This window comes from Elephantulus edwardii, unplaced genomic scaffold (assembly GCF_000299155.1).
Source record: "Elephantulus edwardii isolate Elephantulus edwardi_28Jun2011 unplaced genomic scaffold, EleEdw1.0 scaffold00037, whole genome shotgun sequence".
Taxonomy (NCBI): Eukaryota; Metazoa; Chordata; class Mammalia; order Macroscelidea; family Macroscelididae; genus Elephantulus; species Elephantulus edwardii.
In genome coordinates this window covers 9,500,405-9,518,569 of record NW_006399787.1, presented here as the reverse complement: position 1 = coordinate 9,518,569, position 18,165 = coordinate 9,500,405, and the positions used below count along the sequence as shown (strand labels likewise).

Below are 18,165 nucleotides of genomic sequence, written 5' to 3'. Positions count from 1 at the left end.
TTCTATGGCCCCGGGCACAGTGAAGTGAAGTGGGAGGTAGAGCAGAAACACTGCTTATGTTTTTAGGCCATTTTACTGGAGTATTGCACAGAACCATGATCCTAAAGCTCCAAACCAAGAAACCAAATTTTGTGAGGTATTTGGTTGTGTATAAGCAGCCTCATACCACTATTTTTGCCATATTTTTTTTTCCATTGTAAATAGATCCGTCACAAAATATCTCAGAGCATACATTCTTAACATTGTACCATTCTACCCGAATATACCATGAATATTGATCCAAAGGTCCTGTTGGAAAAAATTAGGTGTTTCCAACTTTCCCAGCTGTGCAGATTGCAAAACTTAGGACACTTTGGAAGACAGGTTGAGCTTAATTAGCACCAGTAACTTGAGTTCATTTGGCTCGAAGAAAAGGAACTATGTTCCTTTCTTTAGAAGCAAAAACGCTTTCATTATTTACTCATAGGTATATAGCACTGTACAAAGGAACTATAGCCAAACCATCCTTTGCTCCTGCATAAGAATTCTTAAATGCAAATAGCAATGAGATATATGTAAAAAACTGAACAAATGTTAAAGTTACTTGAATATTTTTAAGGAATTAAAATTTTGTGCCAAACTTGAAGGATAAATGTGAATGGTGAGGTGAGAAGGGAGGAAGTAGCTGTCGGCATTGGATATACTATGAAGTGAAGAGCCTGACCACTGTCTGCACTGTCACGGAGGAACGTTCTGGTCCCATATCCATTGTGGTCTATAGATGTTAATTAGAAAGAAGCCTTAATTGTTTCATGTTAGCTCTGGAACACAGATTAGTGCTTTGTACTGTGGTTGAATCCATTCTCACCCACTAAGCGGGCTCCAGATGGAGATGTATTTGTGAGAAACTGATGGAGAAATGTGAGAGAATCAGGAAAGGACGTGGGTGATTGGGTCGATAAGGGACCCAGTACTGACGTCACAGGGGCCTTGTAATGCTTGGTGAAGTGTGCTCCGACTGGGGGAGAGGGCCCTACGGGAGATGAGAGGGAATGCCACTGTCCTGCTCCGGGGGTTCTGTGCTCCGACTGGGGGCGAGGGCCCTACGGGAGATGAGAGGGAATGCCACTGGCCTGCTCTGGGGGTTCTGTGTTCCAGCTGTGGGAGTGAACCCCACGGGAGATGAGAGGTAATGTCGCTGTCCCACTCGGGATTCCTGTGTTCCGGCTGCGGGAGAGAACCCCATGGGAAATGAGAGGAATTGTCACTGTCCCACTCTGGAGAGTTCTGTGTTCTAACTGTGGGAGTGAACCCCACGGGAGATGAGAGGGAATGCCACTGTCCCACTCTGGGGATTCTTGTGTTCCGGCTGCAGGAGTGAACCCCACAGGAAATAAGAGGGAATGCCACTGTCCCTCTCTAGGGGATTCCGTGCTCTGACTGTGGGAGAGAACCCCACGGGAGATGAGAGGGAATGCCACTGTCCCGCTCTGGAGAATTCTGTGCTCTGACTGTGGGACTGAACCCCATGGGAAATGAGAGGGAATGCCACTGTCCTGCTCCGGGGATTCCGTGCTCTGGCTGTGGGAGAGAACCCCATGAGAAATGAGAGGGAATGCCACTGTCCCACTCTGGAGAATTCTGTGCTCTGACTGTGGGAGTGAACCCCATGGGAAATGAGAGGGAATGCCACTGTCCCACTCTGGAGAATTCTGTGCTCTGACTGTGGGAGTGAATCCCATGGGAAATGAGAGGGAATGCTACTGTCCCACTCTGGGAGTTCTGTGCTCTGACTGTGGGAGTGAACCCCGCTGGGAGATGAGCAGGAATGACACTGTCCCACTCCAGGGGTTCTCATCATGGTTGTGTATCGAGTTATGAATTAAGAAGTAGTCTTTATTTTTCTAAACAACATCTATAGTATTTGAGGTTGCAGATGTCTTATTACAATGCCAGACTCGGAAAACAGAAGTGTTTTAGGTCAAATCCTGGTGGGAGCTGGGAGTTGTGACTGGTGCTTTTCCAGTTAAATCTCTGAGACAGCTGCCCAGTCTGCATCTCGCTGTGTCCCTGACTGTGTTCATTGAAGCTTCCAAACCTCTCTGATTCTCTCTTATCTGTAAAGCATGGCAGGTGATAGGCCTGCCTCATTGTCTGAAGATTAAGTCCACTTCTTATGAAGCACTTAAAATGATGCCTGGCACACAGTAAAAGCTCGGTTCATTTATTGGTCTGTACACGTTCACTATTTCTGTCGCTGCTACTGTATACTGTTACCGCATTTAGTGCCATCGTCATCTCCTTTTTGGAGTCCTTTTGGCCATGATAGATTGTGAGGACTTGCAGCCAGTTTCTCTGTGTTAGTCTAATCGCATAAAGTTCTATTTCAGGTACTTTAACTTACTTACTCATGACTCCACAATAGCTTCTTGCTTCCTACCATGATAATCCCCATTTCCTGTGGCAGGGATGTGTGTCCCCTTGCCAGTGAGGTCCCTCCTCCCTGGGTGTCTAACTTTACCTTTCTTACTTCTGTTTTCTACCCTCAGATCAGTGATCACGTCTCCTCTCTCTCTGCTGAACTCCATGCATGCCACTTTCCCCACCATAGCAGGTCCCAGTCCTTCTGGACCCAGCCTTTCCTGAGGCTCTGCTTTCAGCTTTTTATCTGACATCTTGCTGCTTTTTGTCCTTTTGTTCTTTGGAGCTACTAGATTTTAAACTCTGAGGGGGTAGGAACTTTATTCCAATTTCCCCCTTCATTTCTGTATCCTGAGTGCTTTGTACTTGGAATTTTGTTTTGTATAAATGAGGTGTTTTTGTGTTTGTTTTTTTTTCCTTTTTTCCCCCCTATAATTATATTTTATTAATTTTCATAAACATTTACAGAGATTTTGGGCTTCCACTCATTCATTGTTGCACTATTCTCTCTACCCTCCTCCCAGTTTGTTCTTGTCCAAATGCCACAGTGCTTGTCAAAGCCAGTTCTGATTAATCTTCTTTGTCAGTGTGTCCTTTGCCATTCCCTATCACTCCTCCCTGAGAGAGACTTCACCCTGAGTCATAAGGAAAAGGGGATGGCGTATTCTCTTAGCTACTTCCTGCTGAAAAGGGACGCTGTGGGTTTCAGGGTGAAGATCTTCTCTCACTACTCTAAAGGGCCCCTTTGGCAGTAGGAAACACATAGACTATTATGGAGATTGATTTTGGAATTTAGATGCACTCTTATTGATTGTGCTTGGCCGTATATGTTCATATCCTTGAAGATGTATCATGGGGGTGTTGCAACCTAGAAGACACAAATTTGACTAACAAGTTATAAGTACATGAGTCCAAAAATTATGGAAAAGTAAAAGAAAAGATTCTTTCATTGTTTTACAAACCCTCCCTCAGGTCCCCTCCATCATGTAGCCCTCGCTCTAGTCTCCTGTGATGACAGAAATACCCAGTTATATATCTCTTTTAAACAGTTCTCTCCCTCCTCTGTTTCAGTGCAGTATACATTATTGAACCCATCTTACTCAGTCTCTCCCCAACCCCAAGGACAGTCCCATTCTACAACAGTGGCATCATGTAATATTTGTCCTTTTGTGACTGGGATATTTCACTCAGCATAATGTTCTCCAGAGTCAACCATTTTGAATAATATTGCATGAGTTCCTTGTTTTTTAATGCAGCATAGTATTCCATTGTGCGAATATACCACAGCTTCTCTAGCCATTCGTTTGTTGATGGGCACTTAGGTTGTTTCCAACTTCTTGCTATTGTGAACAAAGCTGCAATAAACATGGGTGTGCATATATCTGCTTGGGTGTCAGTTATGGTCTCTTCAGGGTATATTCCCAGTAGTGGAATTGCTGGGTCAAATGGTATCTCTATTTGCAACTTTTTGAGAAAGCGCCATACTGCTTTCCACAGGGGTTGCACCATTTTACACTCCCACCAACAGTGAATCAGGGTTCCAGTTTCTCCACAACCTCGCCAGCATTTGTTGCTTGCTGTTCTGTTAAATTTTGCTATTTTGACTGGGGTGAAATGATATCTCATAGTTGTTTTAATTTGCATCTCTCTTAGGGCTAGGGATTTTGAGCATTTCTTCATGTGTTTGTTAGCCATCTGAATGTCGTCTTCGGTGAAGTGCCTGTTCATATCCTGTGACCATTTTTCTATTGGATTATTTACCTTTATCTTGTTGTGGTGTGGTTTTTTTTTCGAAAAGGATCTTTAAAAGATCTAGTTCAGTCTTTACACATATTTGATTAGCAAGCACCTTTGAATGAAATCAGTGAAACACCCATTCTGCATCATAGGGGAAGTGCAAGCTAGCATCCATGGGGAAAGATCTGTAATGTTTTCTAAGCAGCATTATGAGGGCTTTCATTTAAGAATAGCAGTACCACAACAAGATAAAGGTAAAAATCCCAGTTGCAAAACAGGCACAGGATATGAACAGACACTTCATTAAAGAAGACATTCAGATGGCGAACAAACACATGAAGAAATGTTCAAAATCCCTAGCTCTAAGAGAGATGCAAATCAAAACAACTACGAGATATCATCTCACTCCAGTAAGAATAGCAAAATTTAACAGAACAGCAAGCAACAAATAAAGGCAAGGTTGTGGAGAAACTGGAATCCTTATTCACTGTTGGTGGAAGTGTAAAATGGTGCAACCACTGTGGAAGGCAGTGTAGTGCTTTCTCAAAAAGTTGGAAATAGAAATACCATTTGACTCAGCAATTCCACTATTGGGAAGATATCCTAAAAAACCCAGAACTGCCACCCAAGCAGATATATGCACACCTTTGTTTATTGTTGCTTTGTTAACAATAACAAAGAGTTGGAAACCACTCAAGTGCCTGTCAACAAATGAATGGATAGAGAACCTAGTCTATTCACACAATAGAATACTGTGCTGTATTGAAAAACAAGGAACCCATGAAATATTATACAAAATGGATGACACTGGAGGACATTATGTTAAGTGAAATATCTCAGTCACAAAAGGACAAATACTGCATAATGCCACTGTTGCAAAATAGGACTGACATTGGGTTTGGGGGGAAACTAAGAAAAGAGGGTATAAATAATGTACACTGGATTGAAACAGATGAGGGAGAGAACTGTTTAAAAAGGTTATATGATTAGGTATTATTTGCACAGCAAGATTCCAGAATAAGAGCTGCATAGTAAAGTGGACTGGTAGGGGGATTGTATAACAATGAATTTTTTTTTCTTCTCAAAGAGAAAAGCCAACAGGTGAGGGGGAGAGTGGGCAGGGAGGAAAATGTGCAACAATGAATTAATGGAAATCTAAGTTCTCTATACTCTTTCATTAAAATATCAATTTAAAAAAAGAAAGAATACACACACGCACAAAAGAATAATAGTGATATATTTGAATTTTTGTCATTTTACATGATTTTTAAAAATTATTTGGGTGGGGTTTTTTTGTTTGTTTGTTTTTTACATTCAAGTAAAAAAATGGTGAAAGCTCTGTATCACAGTAGCCTTATTCACATGAAGGTTAATGTAAACACCTGGACTCAGGTAAAAGTATCCAGCCCAAGTCCTGAGAATGTTTATAGGAAAGTTGAATGGCAGTTGCAGGTCATATGCAGACCTGAACTGTCAGTCTCTCCAGGGAGCTTTTGTATGCAGTTGATGATCCAGTGGCCACAAGCAGCCATAGACCTTGGAGCATGCTGCATTTTACATGTTAAGTGGAGCTCTGGTGGCCTAGTCTCTAGGGAGCTGTGCTGCTGACCCCAAGGCATCTCTGCTTGGGCAGTTTGAATCCACCATCTGCTCCGTGGGAGAAATATCGGCAATCTCCTGCCAGAAGATTTACAGGCTTGGAAACCCAGTGGGGAGTCAGAGTCAGATTTGACGTCACAATAATAAGATTTTTGCCTTTCTACATTTTGAAGAAAGCACATTTAAAAAAATTTTTATTAATTTTAATGAAAGTTTACAGAGACTTAGGGTTTCCAATCATTCATTGTTGCAGAAAGCACATTTTAAAAATTGCTCTAATTTTCTTTACACTTACTTTTAATAGGTATTTAAGTCTTTAAACTTATGTAGGCTGTAGTTAAGAGGTGCTCTGTAAACTTAATTTTTCTACATTTTAGTTGGATACCCAGTGGTTATGAAGAATGGTATGTTATATGGCCACTTGTGTAGGTCACTTGGAATAAACATTTTTGTAGCGTTCATAGTGTCTCATAGTATCTTTTCTTAAAAGTTAAAGAATTATGCTCTGCTATTGTAAGGTAGAATTAGTTTGCACATCTACCTTTTTTTTCCTTTTTCTGTATTCACTAGCCAAACCAGATTTCCCTGGAAGAGAACATCCTGGTCTCCCGTTATATTAACAACCCTCTGCTGATAGATGGTGAGTTTTGATTTGACCCTTACTGCTCTGGCCTAGATCTTGGTATAACTTTTCACATCTTCTTAGACTTCTCTAATAAGTGTCTATTAAGCTAGGGCCAAAATTTCTGGCAGCTATGGCTCCAGAGGTAGACTGGCTCCTTACCTGCCTTTGAAGATTATTTTGAAGATGAATTGACATAACAAAAGTGCTTTATAAGCTAAATACTAATAACCATATATGAAAATCACATTATTTTTATTTATTTATATTTTCTCTGTGTATATCGCCTCTGTAAAATATGTAATTATTTATTGCTAGAACTCAGGGTGTGTGGGCAGTGTGTATTTAATGGAAGAGCGGAGGGCTATTCTGTTTTTGCCATAATTCTTTGGTTTTGTGTCCTGTTTAACCTGTAACAGAAAGCAAATTCACTTGGTTTTTTTCTGTGAAACCAAACTTTTTTAGATTTCAAGTTTGACGTGCGGCTCTATGTGCTAGTGACTTCTTATGATCCCCTCGTCATCTATCTTTACGAAGAAGGATTGGCTAGGTAAGAGGCTTGGTGGGGGAGGGAGTGTTAGAGCGAGTCCATTTAACAGTGGACTGAGTGAGATTGGGCCATCTCTCTCTTCCATTCAATTCAAGAACGTGGGATGACCCAAGATGGGCCTCAGTTTATAGAGATCAGTCTTTTTATTTTACAGTCTCACTCACGTTTCCACAACGATAAAAAGAAAAACAAATGTAGATGCACATGTTTCTCAGCAGGTATCCCTGCTCACGTGGTATTTCCAGGAAGCGACTGAACACTAGGAGAGGGTAATTCACCAGTGTTCTTCAAAGTAGATCAACAAAGAAACTTTCGTGTTTTTTAATATTTGATGAGTCAGACGTTTATCCTAATGCTGAAAACATCCTTCTAGTTAAAACAATTTGGTAGTTGTGGGAACTGAGGTAAAGAAACTTTGTCACTTTTCTCAGATCGCCAACTGGTTATTGGTGAAGCTGAGGTTTGGTATCACGGATCTAATTCCAGAGTTCAGGTCCCATGTAGTTTGATGGATTCTGTTTAAGAGCATTGCTGGTTATTTCATTTTTTTTCCCATTTTTTTTAATTTTAAAGCCTGCAAATAATATACTTTATAGTATATGTATTATTCTGTTTGTCTTGAGGTACTTTCTTTAAGGTATTGTGACTGACTTAGAGAAATAAGTTGAAATTACAATACGTTGAAGTTTGCGCATATCCATAGGATTTTACAGATGGTAGTGTTTTCATAAAACCATTAGGTTGTTTAAAATAAGTACATAGCCTTACTATAGTTGTATTGTTTTGCTCACAAACAAATGTATTTTTTTTTACCAGTAACATTGCTTGCACTTTTGTTTATTTTATGCACTTTTTATGGCTTATATTTTAAAGTATAGAGGTTAGGGGATGGTTTCCATCTGTGAGTTGTCATGACAAGCTAAGCCATCTTTCTGTATTTAGAAAATGGACTTTGAAGAGGGCAAAGTGCATGGATAAAAGAAGACTATTTTAAATATAGCTGTCTTTACATATGTTATTGTATTCTGACAACTATTACTGTTATTTTAGAATCCTTTCTTACCTGCTTTTCATGCTCTTTGTTGTTATGTGCCGTTAAGTTGGAATGACCCATAACTGACCTTCAAGGTTTTTGAGTGTCCTGTTTACAGCGAGAGAGGTCTCAGCCAGGTTTCTCGTTGGTTGAGTCATGTCCTCCCTTCACCTCTAGGTGGCAGTGAGAGCATTGGTAAGCCTGTCATATTGTTACCTGAGATGGATGGACTTGGGCCTTGGGAGTTCCCTACTTCTGGTCTCTTGTTAATAAAAGAATAAAAATATTTCTAAATTGTTGTGCAAACGATTTGATTAGACATCTGATCACAAAGTGACTATTAGATGTAGTCTGATCTCGGAATAGAAGTTTTCTGTGGTGCTTGTAGAAACATGTCCCCTCATAGATTGAAGGGACTGGGCATAAAAGCCTAGACACTGATCATGACAGTTTTACCCTCATTTCTGCCTCCTCGTCTTGCTTCTTATCTCTGCACTCTAAGAAAAGCGCTTTGGCCTGTACTTGAGTGCTGTACAAAAGTCTGCTCTCCCCAAAAACACTGAAATTGTTGTGTGCTGCACTACCTTGTCACGTGAAGACCACTCTCTAGTCTTTTCTGGGGGGCACAGTTCTTTTGCCTGTGTGACAAAGGTGAAGTAGGACATTGACTTCACAGTAACATTTTTGGTAATAAAACCTGGAATAATTTGAGAGGACGAATTTTCTACCATCATCAAATGGACCCCGACATCTAATTGGACACATAGCCCAAGTATCTATTTCCAGCTGTCGGAACAAGTTCCTGATTGGATGGGCCAAGCAATTTGAAAATTGAAGCTGAAATTCAAAGAGAATCTAAAACCTTGGCTGACCAGCCTTCTCATCAAAGAAAGGATTCATAAATATCAAACAGTCTTGGCTCTAAGTGTTCTGCATTAAGCAGATGGTTCTAAAAGGATACCAACTTACGCAAGCCTGCCTCCTAACCCTGTGCCTGTTGCACCACTTGGCATAGCAACCACAGCGTTTAGGGACCCACAGAAGCGGAGCCATGGAGGAACTCATAGCCTCTGTAGGCAAGACAATGCCCAGTCCAGCAGGAAGCAACTAGAGTGGTCATTGTCCCGAACCCTAAAAGATTTTAGGGGCTTGATCTCTTCGGGGAGGAATGTTAGGATTAGAGCCAAGAAAAGAGGCAAAAGTTTACGCTTGGAAAATTAAGCTATCAGAACCTGGAAGCCAATTTTGACATGCAAAGAATTGGGGCTTTGGGTGCAGAATGCCATCAGAACAGGGATCAGAATGAGAAGTACTCACTCACCTTTGAACTTTCTGTGGCATTGGCCTGACTCCAGCCCTGAGGCCCACCCAGAGCAGGCTGCTATAAATAGAGCCTCACCTCAGTAGCACAGGGACTCCCCTCCATATCTTCTTTCAGGGAGGGAGGTCCATCCGTTTGGGGATGTAACTTTCTGATAAATCTATCACTATTTTGCCCTTAAAAAAATAAAAAAAGCCTAGTTACCCTATTACCTAGAGGAAAAAAAGGTGAAAATGTATCCTGTTTCTGTGCAGGTGGATAAGGTCCTGGACTTTGTGCTTTTACCGTTTGTGACTTTTATCTCCTCCAAATGATGCCCTCTGTGTATGCTCACCTTCTCTACCCTTCTGTCATCCTTATTCTCTCCTAGAAGCAGATTATGTTCTGCTACAAGTTAAACTTCTTGAATAGGGGGGAAAAATATCAGAGTCATTGTTTCTCAAGGATATCATACCAGTGTGTTTTGCATATAATTCTGAAGATATCCACCCACAATGTTATTAACCCTCACTTACAGTGTAAATTTTGTAACCTTTGGCATAATTTTGGCATATTTTAAGCCCTAAATGACTCAGAACATGCCATGAGAATACCAATCTTTATTAGAGAATTTACTACAGATAAGTAAGTGCTATGTCTATTAAGTCTATGTTGGAAGTCAGAATCCACAGAAGTAAATAACTTCTGTTTCAAGCAGAAACTGACTATTGAAAATAATAATAATAATAAATAATGGATACTTGTACTGTGTTGAGTTGGCATTGCAGAGAAATTAACAGTCATATTGGTCTAGAAATGTTAAACTTCATTGTACCCCCATTTCTATAGGGTCTTATCTACATGGATTTGATTATAGAAACTAATAAACGATTGTTGTTTTTGTTGTTGTTATGGGCCATCAAGGTCCCTGCAGTTCATAGTGAATTCCTGTGTATAGCAGCTCTGAAGCTTGCCCTGTTTTGAGCTAATCTCACTCTGATACACCTACCTCCATTACCCCAGTTACTGTGTCAGTCCATCTCATCATCCAGGGTCTTCTTTTCCTGTACTGTCCTTCCACCCTTCGAAGCATGATGTCCTTCTCCAAGGACCAGTACCTCCTGGCCCTCTTCCCAAAGTATATTCAAAATCCTTGCCTCCAAGGAGAACCTTGGTTTCACAGTTCCCAATACAGACCTATTTGCTCTCTTGGCAGTTCAGTGTATGTTTAATACTCATCTCCAGTATCACAACTCAAAGGCATCAATTCTTCTTCTGTCATGTTTAGTCATTGCCCCACTCTCTGATGCATAGCAAGTAATTGCAAAGAGCATGGCTTGGATCAGGTGCACCTTAGTCCCTAGGCTGTCATTATTACTCTTTAGCACTTTGGACAGGTCCCTGACAGCAGATTTACCCAGTGTAGTTCATCTTTTGATTTGCTGACTGCTGGTGCCAAGAGTGTTGACAGTGGAATCGAGTAAGTTGTAACTGGAGTAAGCTGTAACTATTAAAAACCTCAGTCTCTTCTCCATCTGTCATGGTGCTGCCAATTGGCCCAATGGTGAGAATCTTTGTCTTTTTGATATTGAGCTTCAATCCACATTGCAAACTATAGTCCTTGGCCTTGTTCAGCAAATGCTTCAGATCCTCCTCAGTTTTGGCGAGCAAGATTATGCATAACACAGGTTGTTGATGAGCCTTCCGCCAACCTGATGCCACATTCCTCCTTAAAAAGCAAAAGCCTCCCAAATGATCTATTCTGCATACAGAAAAAGAAAAAGAGTCAGGACACATCCCAACCCAGACTGAATTTTCAGGGCTTTGGAGCCTGGTGGTATAGCAGTCAACTGCATGGCCACTAGCTAAAAAGTCAGCTGAAGTTCCAACTTACCAACCACTCTATGGGGAAAAGATGTGGCAGCCTGCTTCTCGAAAGCCTTATGAAACTTCTGGGGCATTTCTGCTCTGTCCTGTAGGATTGTGGTCGGGATTGACAGCAGTGGGCTTGCCTTGGTTTTGGTTAGTTTTACCTGAAAGCTGAGATGACTCTACAGGTCTTAATGAAGGGATGATGCATGGCGGTGTGGCCAGCTGCTGGCCAGAATCCTGAAAAGGTACCCAGCTCCCTGCAGTGACTGCTGTGTGCTTAAGGCCCCCTGCCTGAACTCACTGTGTATCTTCGCATTGAATTGCTTCTTTTTAACCTTCAGAATGAATCCACTCATCTGTGTCATTACTTCCAACAATAGTTCATATCATCTCCAAATCTGCAGCTTCTCTTAATCCCGGGTCGTGTGAGTTCTGTGTGGATGTTAGTGAAGATAAATCAGTGTGGGATGAGCTGTGGAATCATTTTCCTTTGAGTCTGAAATAGAAAATTCATAATCTTTCCTAAAGAGAAACACTGGGAGGGAGGTGTGGGGTAAAGGAAATGTGAAAGATACAGCCGGGATCTGGAAAGACAGGGTAATAATGATGAACATGGTTTAATGGTGACTGATTTTATAAAACCTAATGTCAAGAAGACAAAGATCCTCACCACTGGACCAATTGGCAGCATCAGGACGGATGGTGAAGAGATTGAGATTGTTCACAGCTTTAGTTTGCTTGGCTCCACAGTCAACACTCTTGGCACCAGCAGCCAGGAAATCAAGAAAACATATTGCGATGGGAAAGTTTGTAGTTAGGGACCTCTCTAAAGTACTCAAGAGCAACAGTGTCTCTTTGGAGACGAAGGTGCGCTTGATACAGGCCATGGTCTTTGCAATCACTTGTTATGCATCAGAGAGCTGGACAATGACTAGGGAGGACAGAAGGAGAATTGACACCTTTGAGCTGTGGTGCTGGAGAAGTGTATTGAATGTACCATGGACTGCCAAGAAAACAAACAGATTCATCCTAGAGAAGGTTAAACCAGGCTACTTACTCCTTGGAGGCAAGGATTCTGGGGCTTCGTCTGACATACTTTGGACACGTTGCAAGGAGAGACAGGTCTTTGGAGAGGGACATCATGCTGGGTAGAGTAGAGGGACAGCGCAGGAGGGGAAGACCCTCTATGAGGTGTATTGATTCAGTGACTGGGGTAATCGGGATGGGTGTGTCAGAGGCAATGTGATTGGCACAGGATAGAGCAGGGTTTAGGGCTGTTGTACATAGGGTCGCTATGAGTTGCAAATGACTAGACCAATGCATGAGAATGATTGTATGAAACACAATGGGAATGAAAGGTAGTGTGAAACACAATGCATACTAACTTTGTATGAAAACCAGTGTAAAATTTAAAAACAAATATTTGTTGTTGTTAAGTGCCATTGAGTTGCAGGTGAGGAGAGTCCTTGATGCTTGGGTACCTTTCATCCTCTCTCCAGTTTCATAGGTTTTCCGGAGGCAAGCTATTATGGAAGTGGATGCCACTCCTACTTCCAAGCTTGTTTTAATCGGGGAGCTCCACTCCACTCTCTGTCTGCATTGGGTAGCCAACCATTAACATATTTGACACATCAGTGTCACAGTGTTCAGCCTCACAGCAACCACAAGTGACCACAGTACGGCAACTTATACACCAGGGCTATACGACCTAAAACAAATTGCAACGACCTAGAACAAATTACAACAACAAAAGAAGAGACAGGGCTGTGAACTAAAATGACTGATTTCCTTCTGTAGAAAGGGAGAATCCTCTTAATCCATATCACATCTCTTAGGGGCTTCGAATTAATGCAAAGTGATGGAAGGATTCCATGAGACAGTTCCGTCAAAGAAGTGTTTTATTCTTAAATTTATTAAGACCCTAAATGACTTATAGATTTTTATTTTTTATTGGTTTTAATGCACTCATTTATGTTTTGTTTTATCACTTTAATTACAATTGTACAATGCCATTATTTAGATTTGTATTTTATTGCCCTTGCTTTAAGAACAAAAGTTTTAAACAGCTCTTTGCCATCGAATCAGATCCGACTCCTAGTTGACCTGAGGCTATAAACTGCATGGGAAGGAGATTACTCATATTTTCTCCCACTGGTGGGTTCGACCCGCTGGCAGGTGTGGCCTTTTGGTTGGGAGTGCAATTCCACTAGGCCACCAGAGTTCCCTTTCTTAACATGGTGTCATTAGGTGCCGTCAAGTCCACCAAAGCTGACCCCATGAATAACAGATCTGACCTTTCCCCTATCTTGTGCCATTCTCACATTAGAAAGTAGGAAACCTGGCACTGTGTTCTTACATGAGGGGAAAAATCAGTGAAGTGTTTGAAAGAAGCTTGTCTTTTTGGTGGTGTTGCCCAGCAGTTCACCATTCTCATGCAGCACTGCAGAGTCCTCCTTACTTTTTGCATGTCACATCTACCTTGAACCAGCAGGGGACGCTCAGTTTCCAGAGCGGGGTGCCTCTCTCCACCACACTGTGAGAGGTGGAAGCCAGAAAGACTTTGTCCTGGATTTTACAGTTAGGTGGATCCAATATTTGGTCTAAACGATTTGACAAGGCTCTTTTTTGAGACGAAGGTAATAGCCAAATTTTCACTGAAACAGGAAAAAGAAAAAGTTTTTTTTTAAAAAAAAATCAAAGCAAGATTGAGTTGAAAACCAAATGTGTTGTCAGAGACCCAGAGAAATGTAACACTAGCAACTTGAGAAGAAAAGAAAGTGCCCATCCAGAGGGCCAGAGTCCCCCCACACCGTGGCAGTGGGGCCAGAGGACACCGAAGCCGGAGCTGGGGACGCCCGGCCTCTGCTTCAGCCATATTCTTCTGTGGAAAGACCCTAGCGCATTCATAACGCCTCTCCCTTCTTCCCCACCCCCATGTCCTCCTTCAGTAGCCTTCCTTGCTAATTAACACTGGCTCCGCAGGGATATTTACCTTTTCTCTGCTGGATTCCTGTGGTTTTGAAAGAATTCAGGTACTTGCTGGTTGCCAAGGAATTCAGATTACCTCACAGGCTGCACACTGTCCAGAATCTGCCACAGCAGCAAGAGGGGGAGAAGAGACACCAGCAAGGGGGAGAAAGCCCTCTCCAGTGCTCATTGTCACCCTCCCTGGCAGGCCCTGGCTGTTTGTGAAGTTTGAGTCATTTCTGGCTCTGCAGTCAGAGGCTCAGGCTGGTAATCCCCTCCCAGACGGCTCCTAGGGCGCTGCCTCCGTCCCTGCAGCCCCTTGGCAGGCTCCGGGCTGCAGCTGGTTGACAGCAGATCAGAGAGCTCTGGGGCCTCTTGTTCTCTTCCATAAGATTTTTCTGGGTCAGGCAGGGATGAAACTCAGTGGCTCCTGGCAAGGCTGTCTAAGGTGCTGTCTCTTTATCCTCCAGGCATTGCTGGCTCAGAACAAGCTACACCTGCTGGTAGATAGTCATGTGCCACAGCCTGGTCTTCTCAGAGCTGCTGGCCATCTCTTTGTGCATTTGTAGCGAATATTTGTCATAGGTATCACCGAAGGAGGGGCTTCACTGTCTTGAATCTACACTGTGACTGCAATGACAGTCTCGTATTCTTAGAAGATAAAACATAGCTTTTAATGAGAGTAAGAGAGTCTCTACAATCCTGCTACACTCTGCATTTGCCTCTTATGACTCCACTTAGATAAAGTCCTGAAACAGCCAGCCTTGTTGTTGTTATGTGCCATCGAGTCATTTGAGACTCATAGCGACCCTATGTACAAGAGTTCTAATTGCTGTTCTATCCTGTGCCAACCTAGCCATCTCAAACGCACTTATTCCCACCATTCCAGTCACAGAATCAATCCATCTCATTGAAGGTCTTCCTCTCCTTCGCCGCCCCTCCACTCTGCCAAACATGATGTCCCTTTCCAAGGACCAGTCCCTCCTTGCAATGTGCCCAAAGTATGTTCAGATGAAGCTTCACAATCCTTGACTCCAGGGAGCATTCTGGCTTTACCTTCTCCAGGACAAACCTGTTTGTTCTCCTAGCAGTCTGTGGTATGTTCAACACTCTTCTCCAGCACTCTTCTTCACAGCTCAAAGGCATCAATTCTCTTTCTATTATCCCTATTCACTGTCCAACTCTTTGGTGCATAGCACATAATTGCGAAGACTATAGTCCGGATCCGGTGCACCTTAGTCTCCAGCCTGGCATCGTTGCTCTTCAGTACTGTTGAGAGGTCCTTCACAGCCAACTTTCCCAATACAGTACGTCTCTTGATTTCCTGGCTGCTGTTACCAAGAGTGTTGATTGTGGAGCCAAGCAAACTAAAACTGTTAACTATCTTCATCTTTTCACCATCCATACTGATGCTGCCAGTTGAGCCAGCCTTGTTACCATTTCCGTTAACTCTGACTAGATACCCATGAGGCACTCTCGTATCTCAGCGTGTTATGTGTTGGGCTCCTACCTGAAAGGGGGTGGTTAATATCCCCCAGCTGCTCCATTGGAGAAAGATGGGCAGTTCCTGCTGTAAAGATTTCCAATGTCAGAAACCCTGCAGGGGTCATCATGAGCCACAGTTGACTTGACGATGGCAGTGGGCTTAATTTTTGCTTTGGTTTATGCCTAAGGAGGCCTGGTGGCACAGTGGCTGCACATCCAGCTGCTAAACAAAAGGTTGGCAGTTCAAAACCCTCGACCACTCTGTGGAGAAAAGAGATGGCAATCAGCCTCTGTAAAGATTGTGTTCTTGGAAACTCTACTGGGCAATTGAATACTGCCCTGTAGGGCCATTGTGAGTCAGAGTTGATTCCAGTAGGGTTTTAGATGTCTAACAAGAATTTCTGCTGGTACAACGGTCAAGTATCCAGCTGCTACCTGAAAGTCTGGTGGTTTGATCCTGCCAGTCACTCCATGGGAGAAAAGGCTGGGTGATCCACTGCCCTAAACTTTTCAGCCATTTTAACTCTGTGGGGTGGTTGTAATCTCTTCTGTGGGAAATCTCTGAGTCAGAACTGGCTCACCATCAACAGGGTATGTGCCCAACACGGAGAAATCTTTTCTTCATCCAGAGACTCGAGAATTTTAGATAAAGTGCCCCAGTTTTCTTACTTCTCAGTGTGAAATACTGGAAAACAAAAAGCAAGTGTAGCTTTTTTTTTTTTTTTTTCAAGTGTAGCTTTTGGTTTAAGAATTTTCTGTCAGGATAAATAGAGTCCCTGCTTATTTTCACAGGTATAACTTTGAGTTCTACATTTATCAGTAGACTGCACAATATTACTCATAATTTTAAATTTAACAAAGAAAGTAGAACACCCTCCCCCTCAAATTTTTTTTTTGCATTAAGGATCAAAATTAATACTCTGTCTTGAGGACTTTTCCTAAATCTTGATCTCATTAACGGAAGCATGCAAGGTTCAGTTAATCATGCAGAGTTCACTGTTTTAGGATGAGTATTTGCTAAGTTCTGTGGTACCATGTAGAAAATTACCACGTTTAGTTTTTCGCTAATGAAGAAATTGTGTTGACACATTTAGACCTAAGCTGAAGGCAGTTCGGTAAGATGTAAGGCTCTGAGTTTTGTACACCCCGATACTCAAGTGACAGTCACTGGAGAAGATGTGTCCCTTCACAGGACTCAGGAGGTCAGACATGCCATGTTCACACTAACCAATTGTATTACAGAGACTTTTAATTTTCAAACAATTCAAAACTTAAAGAAAAACTGTACAAATATGAAGAGCTGTAATTACCTTTGCAAAGATACTCTATCCTTGCTGGTTGACCTAGTGTTATTTTTAACAAAAAGATACCGTTTTTTATTTAGTCTATGTCCTTTTTAAAAACAAGCTTATTGCAGTTGAATCTGAATCAACTCATAGCTCCTCCTCCTGCAGCAGGTTTTCGGAGGCTGTAAATCACACAGGAGGAGATTGCCTGTCTGTCTTCTGTGGTCAGCTGGCGAAGTCAAACAGCCCACCTTTGGGTCAACAGCACCACTCCCTACCTGCTTTAATCTCTTTCCACTTGGAACTGTTCTTAATCTTTTCTCCATCGTCAGAGCCTTCGCATTTTAGATGCTTACAGGCCAGTCATTTTGTACACTTTTTTTCCAATTTAGGGAGCACTGGTGGCCTAGTAGTCGAAGCTGTGCTACAATCACAAAGGCGTGCAGTTCAGATCCACCAGCAGCTCCACAGGAGAGGGAAGTGCAATCTCCTGTGTATTTTACAGCCTCTGAAAACCTGCTGGAGTGTCAGCCATGAGTCGGTGCTGATTTGAAGGCACACAACATCTCTCAGGTTAGGTTTGCTGAGTATTTCTTCATGGTTGGACCTGGTTATATATTTTTGGCAAAATATCAGAGAAATGACTGTCCTCATGCATTTTATTTGTAAGTACACAATAATATCCTTTTAGTGGTATTTGACCTCTTCATCAAGATATTTGCAAGCTTCCTCCATTATAAAGTTGTTTTTTCTTTTCCTTATTAATTTCTAAGTATTTGATAAGGACGTACTTTTGAGACAATGTAAAATCTTGCTGTGCATCTCAGTTTCACCCATTAGTATCACTGATGGTTCTTGCCTGAATGAATCATTACTGTAATGGTTGCCAAATGATAGTTTTCTGATTTTAGCATTATTCTCTTTGATTATTTGCCATTTAAAGAAGAGTCTTCTCCCCTTCCTATTTGTTTAATCATCTGTTTATCTCACCATAGGCACAAGGATTCCCAATTTATTTAATGGGTTGTGACACTTTACTGTCATGATTTGTTTCTTGATGCTCACATCGTCTTTGTTCCAGATATGAACAACGGCAGCCCGTTCACGATGACTCTTGTGTTCTTTTGAATGCCCTTATCATTCTTGGAGAACTTATCTTCTGGCACCGGATGTTTCAGGCTCCTGTTGTTCTTTCTCTCCAAAGAGCACTGGTTGCTTTTCATGGAAAATGACGTTTAGAAATCAAGATGCGGATTTTGGTAATGCTCATTGTGGCTGGGAAACTTTAGTCTTCAGGTCCTTGCAAGGGGCCGA

At 42.1% G+C, this 18,165-nt stretch overlaps 1 protein-coding gene across 1 annotated transcript in view; it reads left to right on the top strand.

Moving 5' to 3' along the window:
• TTLL5 (tubulin tyrosine ligase-like family, member 5) overlaps nt 1-18,165 on the top strand; it is a 344,374-nt gene that overhangs the window by 50,345 nt on the left and 275,864 nt on the right. The window contains exons 8-9 of the mRNA XM_006884777.1: nt 6,307-6,376; nt 6,824-6,908. Coding sequence (XP_006884839.1) covers nt 6,307-6,376; nt 6,824-6,908 — 155 coding nt within the window. The remainder of the gene's footprint in view (nt 1-6,306; nt 6,377-6,823; nt 6,909-18,165) is intronic.